Raw genomic sequence first — 13820 nt, 5'->3', positions numbered from 1 at the left:
AGAGGGGAGGGGACAGAGGGAGAGAGACAGCCAGGCGCAGAGGGAGGGAGAGATGGAAAATAGAGGTCAGTTATGTAAGAGTGGGCTGTGTCTACAAGGTGGAGCTGCTGTAATGTGGAACAGCCCGGCCAGTGTGACTCAAACTGCCCATTTTCAGCGTGCCCTAGGATTTCAACTGTTTAGCTCCACACATGCAAACACACACGCAAACACACATGCAAAAACACACACACACACACACACACACACACACAAACACACCCATGCCATCACACAAAAACAGAGACACACACAGACAGACACACACACACACACACACATAGCTGTTAGGATCTGTTATGCTGAGGTGAATTTCCATTATCTATCAAATTGCTCTGACCTTTCCATCTTTCATTCATTGTGAAGATCATCGGGGTAATAGTAGTTGACAACAGTGTGCTCAGGCACAAACAAGTATGAGGTAACACCCTTGTGTGTGGGTGGAAACTGGAATTCCCCATATACTTAAATAGAGGTCTCCCTCTGATTCACTTCATTCGTGCTTCTTCTTTCAGTACTCGTCAAAAATCAGACTCAAGTGCAGGTGAGTAGAGCACATTAACTGTGTTTAAGCTTTTGACTAAACTATGGTGTATGTTAACACTTTTAGCCCTAACAAATAAAGGCTTTTGACTAAACTATGGTGTATGTTAATACTTTTAGCCCTAACAAACATACCGAGGGCCTGGATATGGAATTTGTCCCTTCTCCTTGTTATTAAACTAATTTGTTGTTAAAAAGAGAAACTGCATTTGTTAAGGGGTAACATGTTACATGTTTGTTTATGTTTGGATATTGGTTTTGAACTGTGTTTTAACTTGTTTGAATTCCTGCTGGCTTGCTCTATTTGGCTGTCGGCACTTTGGGTTTAATTGATTAATTAGCTAGTTTAATTGAGTTTAATTTAGGTGGTTTGATAATTTACAGCGCCCATACATTCTTTGCAGGTTTGTCATGTTTTTGGACAATATTTCACAGTGATGCCCCTCCCAGAACTCTTGACAGAACTCTAGTCAATGATCAGTCACATTTATACACTTCAGCATTCAGCCAGAAACCTTAATTGCAATGAATGGCATGCTATTTGCATGACCCCGAGTGACTCCGCCACACCAGTTAGCTCCCAATAGTATTTTTACTTGTGACGTTCCAGGCGTGAGCCCTTGATCAGTAAAAAATACTGTTGCGATACTGTTGTGGTGGACCTTCTTTACTCATATCGTCGTTCTCATTTCGTCTAGCGCCCGATTTTAGAACTTTGATGAGCTTGCTTTATTTTCATTCCCCGAGTGACCCCATCTCCCTGAGTTACAAATGGTCAATTTTTAGTGGGCACTTCTCTCAGACTATCAGATCGTAACTTATTCCCTAACATGGAATGAGTTTTGTGTGGTTCTTTATTTAGGCAGGAAAGTTGTATAAGAATGTGCAAAATCTACATAAAGCGACATACTTTTTCTAGCCCAGTTCGCTATCTGCTAATGGCACAGAAATGCGTAGCATTCAGTCATTCTTTACTCTCAAGAAAAGAAAAAATGTGTCCCACATTTTACAGTTCAAGTCTCTATGCCATCCCGAACCACTGCTTCCAAATGAGTCGAAGCGTACGCAATGCTAATGCCAAATGCCTCTTGTCTTTTCTGGCTCTCTAAGCGTACACAATGCTAATGGAAAATGCCTCTTGTCTTCTCTGGCTCTCTCTCAGACATGTCTCGGAGCAGGTTGGAGCAGGCCATCATGTCCCTGGTGGAGGTGTATGAGGAGTACGCTGGGAAGGACGACAAGAAGCACCAGCTGAGCCAGGCCGAGCTCGCTGAGCTTTTACAGAAGGAGCTGGCCAGCCCGGAGTTCCAGGTGGGTGACCCTTTTGCCCCTGCCCCTTTTTTGCCCTGTTCCTTTTGCCCCTGTCCCTGTCCTGACCCAAAGAGCAATGAACAGCGAGCTCCCTTTCAGTGTGGCATCATGTCATGCCGTCATGCGCCATGCCACCACGTGTATCCCCCACTGCCATTGGTCACTACAGACGGTGACACACTGGGCCTCCATCGTGGAGCACATGATAGGCAACGCTACTGGAAGCTTGGAGGTGGAGCAAGCACTGGTTGCTTGTTGATTTTTGGCTCCGTTCAGTGGGTAATTCACAATGGTAATGCCGACAAATTGGCCCAGAATGCAAGCTCTACATACTATCAGCATGAGAGAACTCAGCCAGGTTTTAAGACATGTAAACGTGTGTGTTGAAGTATGACTAATAAAACTGAGGGCAACCTTCTGAGCTTTATCTTACATGCAATCACATCCCAAACCTTTCAAAACATTATTTTACACAAGTGACCCATCTGGGTCATAATTTACATGGATAGTCTCCTATAGACTATCTGCAGATGCTCAGATTACCAACTATTCTGTTATGGTAACAGACTATATCTGTTTGGTAAAAACAACGCATGTTATGGTTATGGTTAGGGGTTTAGATAGATAGATAGATACTTTATTGATCCCCAGGGGAAATTCAAGAAGTTTGTTTTGGCTAAGGTGATGTTAAGTATTAGTTCAACAGCAAGTTTAAAGACTGAACTTGAATTTCAACAAATTACCTGTAAAGTCTCTGTATGAGTGGCTAATGCTTCTCTCCTCCTGCACCACTGATCTGTAAAGTCTCTGTACGAGTGACTAATTATCTGCAAAGTCTCTTTATGAGTGACTAATTATCTGTAAAGTCTCTGTATGAGTGACTAATGCTTTTCTCCTCCTGCACCACTGATCTGCAAAGTCTCTTTATGAGTGACTAATTATCTGTAAAGTCTCTGTATGAGTGACTTACTGTATTATTTGTAAAGTCTCTGTATGAGTGACTAATGCTTCTCTCCTCCTGCACCCCACAGGGAAAAATTGACCCAGAGGACATTCAGGAGGCCATGAGCAAACTGGACAAGAACCACGACGGTGAAGTGAACTTTCGCGAGTTTGGCATGATGGTGGGACTTCTGGCCCGCGGCGTGTATCGCCATAAGAGGGGCAAGGGCAAAGGAAAGAAGAAGGATAATGAGTAAAAGCAGGCGGGCAGACACAAAGATGTACATACTGTAAGATTACAGTGTAATGTCAAACCTGTTTTGGGATATCTTTAAAAAGGTGTTTTGTAATTTATGATAACATGACAGAGGTCTAAGGGCCGAAATGTAGTTTACAATAAATGCGACATTGCAAGTGAAACAATGTGCGGGAGTCTTTCTAGTTCCAGTAATGTATGACACAAAATACTTTCTGTCAGTAAAATGTACATACTTTTAGTATGTAAGTGTGCAGTTTGTGTACATATGGAGATGGGTTTTGAACTGCTTAGTGTAACCAGAGACTTTCTAATGAGGAGACACAGCACAGAATCTCCCATAGAAATGTATGGGGTTAGTGTCTCCCATAGAAATGTATGGGGTTAGTATCTCCCATAGAAATGTCTGGGGTTAGTTTGTAACGCAAACATGGCAGTCGTCTACACATTTTCCGCCCCTTTCGCTGCCAAAAGTTGAAATGTGAATACATGGTGCCAATCATGTGGTGTGATCTCGCAGCTGGAGCGAGGTTGGTGTGTCGTGATTTGTGAAGCATTGCGCACGCGCAGTTGTGCAAATACATGCCCGATAAGTTCCCAAAAAGCATTGCAATATGGCCGCTGAGTGGTGGGACTTGCCTGAAACTGTAACTGCATGGTCAGCACCATAATTATTTAACCACTGTGCCTTGCCTTATGGCATTTGGTGACGTATTTGGCAGCAAGATCTGCTGTCTGTCCCTGCTGTCCAAGTAAGACTGCCATTCTTTCTTGTTCTTCTAGAGTTCTAAACCCTGGGATTAGGCTTGTAAGCCTGTCAAAGTATGACTTACGTACTGTTGTATATTTCTCACAGTGAAGAAGAAAATGCACCTCAGTCTCAACCTCACCTGTTAGGCAGTGACCACATAGCTCTTAGCAACCAGGATTGTCTTAGTCTGCCCTTTTCTATGGCTAGACTGTGGTCACTGAGTCTGTATTTGGTCAGGATCTGTGTCTGCTTTATATCTCTAACAGTAAAGAGATATTCCTCCAATTGGTATTCAGATTTTATTGACCGGTAACATTCTAATTTGCTTTGGTTTTTTGTCTCCTTTTGCCAATGTTCCAAATATTTTTCTTTAGATTCTTGAATGGTCTTATTGGTGTTCAGTTTGAAAGCAGCACTTGTCTGAGAGAAGTTATGGTAACACTTTATTTGGAGGGGTCTACACAAGGGTGACATGTAACCGTCATAAGAATGTCATGACACATGTCATGCACATTAATGACATAGTATTGATGTTTATGGCTGTTGTCATTAAGTGTCATTCGGTTTTTGGAATGTCAAGTTGACATTGTTTGGGTGTCATCATTATAACAACTTGACATTAGGCAAGATGACATTATTTGAGGGTTTCTCTGTCATGACAACTTGACATTAGCCAAGAAAATGTAAACCGTTGTCATGACAACTTGACATTAACCAAGAAAGAAATGCAAAATTGACATATAACTGTGTTTGGCCTGACTTCTTTTAGGTTCGTGAAGTGGTGGGCCGGAATAATTGATTGACATGACACCATTATAATTGTGTCATGAATACTTTCCTTGGCATGATATTGTCATGACAACTTGACATATAACTGTGTTTGGCCTGACTTATCTTCTAGGTTTATGAAGTGATGAGCCTGAACAATTGGCTGTCATGACACCATTATAAATTAGATATACTCAACATATTGAAGGTGCATTGCAGATGTAACCCACTCGAAAATAGCCTACTAATAGGATTACATTATTCTAGTTTAATATCTAATTTCTTGATTACTTTTAGTTATGTTTTCCCTGCACACCGTATTTGTCCAGTAGGTGGCAGTGGTGGCGCTGCATAGAGGGGAAACTGCTACACTGATTCTTAGAGAAGAAGACAGAAATCGCAAACAGCAGGACAGCAGAACATAGACCTTTCTTTTACTGTCTATGACATAGACAGTAAAACAGCAGAACGATAGTGAGCTGAAGCCATATTTAGATTTTCCACACTGAGAAGAAAAGTTAAAAATAACATTGAATAGCTAGTTAAAAGGGGTTTTTCCACCAAACCTACTTCTAAGGAAGGAATAACAGCAAAGGGTCGAAATTACTACAAGGAGTTTACTTACTTGTATGAGTTTTCTCCGGTGAGTGTTTTACACGTGTTTGTCATTTATGTTAGTAGCAGACATGGCGTGATGGATGTGTTTAATGAGTTAAGCACGTACAAGTTTTATTTTGCTGTAACTCAGTTGTTTAATGCATTGTGTGGAAATGTATTGATGGTACTGCATAAGCTAAAAACCAATCGGAGTTGAACATGAGTTTAATGATTTGAAGTGCTATTTCATGCTATGTTGAAGCCATGTTACTACGTGATATGCTAGTGCTGAAGTTTCATGTAGGCTATATAGTGAATGTATAGATTAAAAATAAGAATAAGCTACTACAGTTCATGAATATGAGTTATATTTCCAGATATGCTAAAATGTATCGAGAGAGTAATTGAATTTAATTGTTGCCCTGCTACGCAGGTTGTTTTTTTGTTTGGATGCATGCTTTGAGAGAGCATTGGACAAATTCGCCATTGGACACGGGAGGCAGAAGAGCAGAGGGCGCGAATGATCATCTTGCCTGCGACATGAACTGCTTCTACTCAATATTTCTTCATTTCATCGTAGCCTACAGATAAGCGCGAGATCTCACCACTTAAAAAAAAACATACTACCCAGGTAGATGGACTTTGGTTTATTATTTTGGGGTTATTTTATCAGAGCTCTGAGGTCATTTTACTTTATATTTTTCTCAACTTGTGTGAAAAGGTTGAAAACTAAGAGAAATACTGAATTTTCACAACTAAAAGGACAGAAAAGAGAAACAAGGTCATACTGTTTGATGTTTAATAAATGCGGGCTATATGTTCTGGGTAAACTATTTTGGTACTTTCATTTGTCTACTCCTCTTGTGAAAAGTTCCTTAGAAATGCAGAACTTTACTCTACATTAAAATAAGTGCCCCTTACACAGACAAATATGGCGTCTCACGGGAAATCGAACCCCTCAGTCCCTCAAAACACACCTTAAAATGATTGAATGGTACTACTGGTTAGGAATCCGTCGTCGTAATGGTTTGTTGGGTAGACTCGTGCATGATTTGAAAAAGCTGCAGAAATGATGGCAATGAAATGGTGCTTAAAGACTAGTATGTGAATAGTTGAATGCATGTTCCACATGCACAGTTAGGTTAGCTGGCATGGTAACATGTCCATGTGTTATGGTTTTGCATTGCTGAAATAAACTCATAAGTCATGACTGAGTATGGTATTTGTTGTCATTATAGTTGAAATTAGACTCTGTGTTCCAGAAATGTAAAATGTACAGAAATAGGACCTACATGATATGACACTTAATGACATGTTCAGGAACATCTCAGATGGTTCACTGTACTTTAGGTCAAAGGTAAGTATTCATGACACTGTCAGGAAACTATTTTGGTGTGTAATAGTTCTTTGTGACAGCTTAATGACAAGTCAAAACTGTACCACTGTAGTTGAGTTCAAGGAAAGTATTCATGACACAATTATAATGGTGTCATGACAGTCAATTGTTCAGGCCCTTCATTTTACAAACCTAGAAGATAAGTCAGGCCAAACACAGTTTTATGTCAAGTTGTCATGACAATATCATGCCAAACACCTTGCATTTCTTTCTTGGCTATGTCAAGTCGTCATGACAAAGACCCGTCAAATAATGTCATCTTGACTAATGTCAAGTTGTCATAATGATGACACCCAAACAATGTCAACTTGACATTCCAAAAACCGAATGACACATTATGACAAGTCATAAACATCAATAATGTGTCATTAATGTACATGACATGTGTCATGTCATTCTTATGACTGTTCCATGTCACCCTTATGTAGACCCCTTCAAATAAAGTGTTACCGAAGTTATTAATGTGTGTTAGGGGGAGATTAGTTAGTCTCAGTACAAGCTGACTCAGAGGACTCTTTTCAGGGGTCAGATCTTGAGTTTTTACTGCAGTAAAAGATGCATCCAGAATTTGAGGGATCTTTTTTGTATGTTGATGGCCAATGGGAATCTGCCTAGTTCTGCCCTGCATGCATTGGTTGGTGTTTTCTTTTTCTTTTGGATTGTTAAGATCAATCGGCAGAATTCTGCATGTAGGCTTTCTATATGATGTTTGTCCCATCTAGTGTAGCTATGCTCACTGAATGGACCCCATAACTCACGTCCATACTCTCTCTCTCTCTCTCTCTCTCTCTCACTCACTCACTCACTCACTCACTCACTCACTCACACTCACACACACACACACACACGCACACACACAAATGAACAAAGACAGAAAACACCAGGCAAATAGGCCATAGGCACATCGCAAACAAAATGCAACATCAAACACCTCCGGTAGATGGCAGCAGATGGCATACTAAGATTTTAGACAACGCCCATATACCTACAGGTCCATCCTGAGCAGCTCAGAAAATGCCTTACTTTTGTGCTGCGTTTGGTTGCTCCAATGAAAGGAATTTGAAAACTAAAGAGCAATGAATAACATTTCACAGTTGAGAAGTTCTATACATAGAACAGGCCTACTACGTATTTAAATAGTATTGATAATCCATTCTTACATGTAGTTTATCTACCTTCAAATATAAATCATCCACAGCCATCATTTGAGCAATGTATGCATTTCAGGCTTTATAGCCCAAAAACTATACAACTCGTCATTACACTCCACACATTACACTGTGACAGTACTGTGTGAGGGGGTTAAGTAGGTGTGACAGTACCGTGTGAGGGGGTTAAGTAGGTGTGACTGTACCGTGTGAGGGGGTTTGATTGCTAGCGCCAAGCAGAGCCGTCCGTATATAGAGAGAGTTTGGCCAACTCTGCCATGTTGGATACCAACGTCAGATAACATACGTAACCCTATGGGGTGAATATGCCATGTTGAAATAAATCGCCTATTTTCACCATTATAATAGGCATATAAATATTATCATCAATGTTTGTCAATATGTAAAAGGCCTTTACAGAAATATTGGTATCCAACATGGCGCCATTCGATTCCCTAGTTGGCCAAACTCTCTCTATACACGGCTTTGGCAGCACGCATCTGATTATGCCCCCTATAGTTGCCCATAAGCTTTTTCCTCAACCACCAAGATCACACAGGTCAGTACACTGAGTAATAAAGCAGAGACGTGGCTCAAGTAAAATATGATATTTTATTAGACAGACACACAGGACATACTGTATAGAAACACTGGTGACATAAGGCCACAATGCACAAACAAAATCGTACTGACTGGGGCTTACTGATGGATCACGGCTAACCCAACGACTGAGGAAATTATCCTGAAGACAACAGGCAAGTGTTCTGCACTACAAACAGAAAGGAGAGGGTGAGCATAAACGCTCAGAACAATTAGCACAACACACCAAACAAGTAGGAACTACCACAAGAGGAGGATAACCACCTCGCTCCCAGCACAGACACAAATGAAACAAAGTCAAACGCTGTTGACAATTACATAGATAGACGACAAGACAGACCTACACTACCAGCATTACAAAACAAACAAGTTACAGAAACCCACCAGTAGCCAACAGGACCAGGAGAAAAGTCAAAACACCCCGACCAGTAGCCAACCATAGGAGCAGGAGAGAAAGTCAAGCACGACTCACATGCAGTAGCAAAGTGTAGCCAAACAGCAACGCCGTCCATCAGATCAGTTGTTCTCTGGAAATCAGAGAAGGTGCAGGCACAAAGTTTGGCCCTCACAAACAAGGTAGCCATCTCCCAGGTTACCTGCCCCTTTATAAGAAACAGGTGCCGCTAACTTCAGTGAGTTTTAAGTACCGCTAGCTTCAGTGAAAAGTTTTAGGCTAAAAGGTAGTGATAAATGTCATTAGCCTCGTGAGACCATCCTGATCTCCATTTTATTGCATTGCATGTAAATGCAATGGACTATTATCGCTGTTCTTCTTATTGCATTGCATGTAAATGCAATGGACTACTGTATCGGCTTTTATTACAGTTCTTATTATAGTGCATGAAATGCAAATATTGTTATCCGTTTCTTCTTATTACAAGGAAAATGCACTGTACTTCTTCTTATTACAGTGCATGAAAATGCACTGTACTGTTCTTACTGTTATTCCAAGGCATTTTATTAGAGTGCATGAAAATGCACTCTATTGTTATCCGATTTCTTCTTATTACAGTGCATGAAAATGCACTGTACTGTTCTTCCTAGGCTTCTTATTATTATTACAGTGCATGAAAATTCTGTTATCCGAAGTCTTCTTCTTATTATTATTATTAGAGTGCATGAAAATGCACTCTACTGTTATCCGATTTATTCTTATTCTTCTTCTAACGCTTTTTGTGCGTTTAATACAGCTTCAACCGTTTAACTTAGAAACTTCATTCAAACTGCGTTGCGTAGGTCTTACTTATGTGACTTCAGCTATGTATTTTTCAACTTTGTAACTTTTATACTTTTTAAACTATTAATTAAAAACTACTAAAATGTCCCCATTGACTTAACATTAGATTATCACAATAGCAACTAGAAAAGCATTTCCTGAAGGAAATACAGTGCATGAAAATGCAAAAAATATGATGTAAAATATCATACAGAGTAAAAACAAACTAAATTGGTTGCTAGGTAGATGAGGTTTAATATAGTTGGAATGACTGAACAGTTAAATAGGTGGATAGTTTATATAGTTAAATGATTTGCTTGGTAGATAAGGTTTAATATAGTTGGAATGATTGAACGGGTAAATAGGTGGATAATTTAAATGGTTAAATTATTTAGGTAGATAATTGAAGATAACTGACAGTTGGAATGGCTCTAATGTTTGCTAGCAGTTATGCTAACTATGTTATCAAAGATAATAATGTTAACCAAGTTACTTAACTTAGTTAACTTAGCTAATGTTTTCATTTTAGTAGTTATGCTAACTAGCATGCTAAAATGTTAAGTATGCTAACCATGTGACTTAGCTAACTTAGCTAATCATTTTTAGTAGGTATGCTAACTAGCATGCTGACATGTTAAGTATGCTAACCATGTGACTTAGCTAACTTAGATATTCATTTTAGCAGTTTTGCTAACTAGCATCTTAACTATGCTAACCATGTGACTTAGCTAACTTAGCTAATCATTTTTAGCAGTTTTGCTAACTATGCTAATTAACATGTTAACATGCTAACTATGCTAACTAACATGCTAACATACTAGCATGCTAACTATGCTAACCATGTTACTTAGCTAACTTAGCTTATAATTTTTAGCAGTTTTGCTAAAAATGTTAGCAATGCTAACATGCTAACTAGCTAGGAGTCATAGTTGATGACAAGTAACAGTTACAATGGCTGAACAGTTAAAAAGTTCAGTAGTTTAAAGGGTTAAATTGTTTAACAGTGAAATATTGTAGTGAGGACTTTTATTTTGAAACAGTTTTTGGCAGAGGAAGCAGTTGAACAGGATGTGTAGTCTTAATAGGGCCAGTTTGTATGCTTAAAGCCTGAGACTGGCAGTTGATCCAGATGGCCTGAACACCTGCCATAGGATTCTAATTGCTTAACGGCCGTATTGTGATGTCATAATCATAATGTTAAGTCAATGGGGAAATTTTGAACAGTTTTTAATGAATAGTTTAAAAAGTATAAAAGTTACAAAGCTGAAAAATACATAGCACCCATGTCCTAAGTAAGACCTACGTAACATAGTTTGAATGAAGTTTCTACGTTAAACGGTTGAAGCTGCATTAAACGCGTTAGAAGAAGAAGAATAAGAAGAAGCCTAGGAAGAACAGTACAGTGCATTTTCATGCACTGTAACTAGAAAAGCATTTCCTGAAGGAAATACAGTGCATGAAAATGCAAAAAATATGATGTCAAATATCATACAGAGTAAAAACAAACTATATTGGTTGCTAGGTAGATGAGGTTTAATATAGTTGGAATGACTCAACAGTTAAATAGGTGGATAGTTTATATAGGTAAATAATTTACTTGGTAGATAAGGATTAATATAGTTGGAATGATTGAACGGTTAAATAAGTGGATAGTTTAAATGGTTAAATTATTTAGGTAGATAGTTGACGATAACTGACACTTGGAATGGCTCTAATGTTTGCTAGCAGTTATGCTAACTATATTAACAAAGATAATAATGTTAACCAAGTTACTATGCTAACTAGCATGCTAACAATGTTAAAATCTTAAGTATCTTAACCATGTGACTTAGCTAACTTAGCTAATTATTTTTTTAGCAGTTATGCTTTCTTAGCATGCTAACATCTTAACTATCTTAACCATGTTACTTAGCTGACTTAACTAATCATTTTAAGCAGTTTTGCTAAAAATGCTAATTAAGATCTTAATCCATCTTAACCATGTGACTTAGCTAACTTAGCTAATCATTTTAAGCAGTTTTGCTAAAAATGGTAACTAGCATGCTAGCATCTTAACTATCTTAACCATGTGACTTAGCTAACTTAGCTAATCATTTTTAGCAGTTTTGTTAAAAATGTTAACTAGCATGCTAACATGTTAGCATCTTAACTATCTTAACCATGTGACTTAGCTAACTTAGCTAATCATTTTAAGCAGTTTTTCATAAAATGGTAACTAGCATGCTTGGCATGCTAACTATCTTAACCATGTGACTTAGCTAACTTAGCTAATCATTTTTTAGCAGTTTTGTTAAAAAATCTTGGCTAGCATGCTAACATGTTAGCATGCTAACTATGCTAACCATGTGACTTAGCTAACTTAGCTAATCATTTTAAGCAGTTTTGCTAAAAATGGTAACTAGCATCTTAACTATCTTAACCATGTGACTTAGCTAACTAGCTCCAGTGGGTAGGAGTCATAGTTGATGACAAGTAACAGTTACAATGGCTGAACAGTTAAAAGGTTCAGTAGTTTAAAGGGTTAAATTGTTTAACAGTGAAATATTGTAGTGAGGACTTTTATTCTGAAACAGTTTTGGCAGAGGAAGCAGTTGAATAGGGTGTGTAGTCTTAATAGGGCCAGTTTGTATGCTTAAAGCCTGAGAATGGCAGTTGGGACAGGTGGCCCGAACACCTGCCATAGGATTCTAATTGCTTAACGGCTCTATTGTGATGTCATCAGCCCATGTTAAGTCTATGGGGAAATTTTGAACAGTTTTTAATTAATAGTTTAAAAAAGTAAAAAAAAGTTACAAAGCTGAAAAATACATAGCACCCATGTCCTAAGTAAGACCTAATTAACATAGTTTGAATGAAGTTTCTACGTTAAACGGTTGAAGCTGCATTAAACGCGTTAGAAGAAGAAGAATAAGAAGCCTTGGAATAACAATACAGTGCATTTCCATGCACTGTAATAAGAAGAAGCATAAGAATAAGAAGCCTAGGAAGAACAGTACAGTGCATTTTCATGCACTATAATAAGAAGCCTAGGAAGAACAGTACAGTGCATTTTCATGCACTGTAATAAGAAGAAGCCTTGGAAGAATTGCCATTAATGAATTACCAGTGCATGAAAATGCTACAGTTGTGATGTGAAATATCATGTATAGTTAAAACAGATAATACAGAGATGGTTACTACGGTGATGCTAGGATAGACATGGTGGTTGCATAGTTTAATAAAAGTTGATAGTTTAAAAGTAGACTGTTTAAAAGCTGAATGTAGATAGTTTAAAAGTTGTTGATAGACAGTAGATAGTTTAAAAGTTGTTGATAGACAGCTAGTTTAATAGATAGTTTAATGATAGTTTAAGAGTAGACCGTTTAAAAGTTAAAGGTAAATAGTTTAAAAGTTGTTGACAGAGTGGAAGTTTAATGAATGTTGATATTTAAATAGTTTAATGGCTGTGTATAGGTAGATATTTGACGATAACTGAAAGTTGGAATGGCTCTAATGTTTGCTAGCAGTTATGCTAAGATTTTTAACTAGGCTAACCATGCTACTTAGCTAATGTTTTATAGCAGTGCTAGCAATGTTAACCATGCTACTTAGCTAACGTTTTCTAGTAGTTTTGCTAAACATGCTAGCAATGCTAACTATGTTAACCATGCTACTTAGCTAACTTAACTAACGTTTTTTAGCAGTTTTTTTTAAACATCTTAACTATCTTCCAATGCTAACAGGCTAACCATGACTTAGCTAACCTAGCTAATCATTTTTTAGTAGTTATGCTAACTAGCATGCTAACATGCTAAGTATGCTAGCCATATGACTTAGCTAACCTAGCTAATCATTTTTATCAGTTTTCCTTTAAAATCTTAACAATGTTAGCAATCTTAACATGTTAACTATCTTAACCATCTTAACTAGCTACAGTGGGTAGGAGTCATAGTTAATGACAAGTGTTGACATAGTTGATGACAAGTTAAAAGTTGTTGATAGACAGCTAGTTTAATAGATAGTTTAATAATATTTTTAAAAGTAGACTGTTTAAAAGTTGAATGTATATAGTTTAAAAAGTTGAATGTAGATAGTTTAAACGTTGTTGATAGACAGCTAGTTTAATAGATAGATAGTTTAATGATAGTTTAAAAAGTAGACCGTTTAAAAGTTGAATGTAAAAAAAGTTCAGTAGTTTAATGGGTTACATTGTTTAACAGTGGATTATTGTAGTGAGGACTTTTATTTTGAAACAATTTTGGGCAGAGGAAACA

The 13820-nt window shown here is 37.9% G+C and overlaps 1 protein-coding gene and 1 long non-coding RNA gene across 2 annotated transcripts; both read left to right on the top strand.

Moving 5' to 3' along the window:
- The first annotated feature begins 286 nt into the window (after positions 1 to 286).
- s100w (S100 calcium binding protein W) lies at positions 287 to 3258 on the top strand. The gene is made up of 3 exons (XM_048261359.1): positions 287 to 583; positions 1745 to 1893; positions 2925 to 3258. Exons 2-3 carry the CDS (start codon positions 1747 to 1749, stop codon positions 3090 to 3092), a joined length of 315 nt encoding a protein of 104 aa, XP_048117316.1. The 5' UTR covers positions 287 to 583; positions 1745 to 1746; the 3' UTR covers positions 3093 to 3258.
- Positions 3259 to 4575: 1317 nt separating this feature from the next.
- LOC125306244 lies at positions 4576 to 6417 on the top strand. The gene is made up of 2 exons (XR_007195524.1): positions 4576 to 5253; positions 5641 to 6417. It is a non-coding gene; the product is annotated as an uncharacterized LOC125306244 (long non-coding RNA).
- Positions 6418 to 13820: the final 7403 nt, after the last annotated feature.

This window comes from Alosa alosa, chromosome 13, assembly GCF_017589495.1.
Source record: "Alosa alosa isolate M-15738 ecotype Scorff River chromosome 13, AALO_Geno_1.1, whole genome shotgun sequence".
Taxonomy (NCBI): domain Eukaryota; kingdom Metazoa; phylum Chordata; class Actinopteri; order Clupeiformes; family Clupeidae; genus Alosa; species Alosa alosa.
This window is presented reverse-complemented; position numbering and strand designations above follow the sequence as displayed.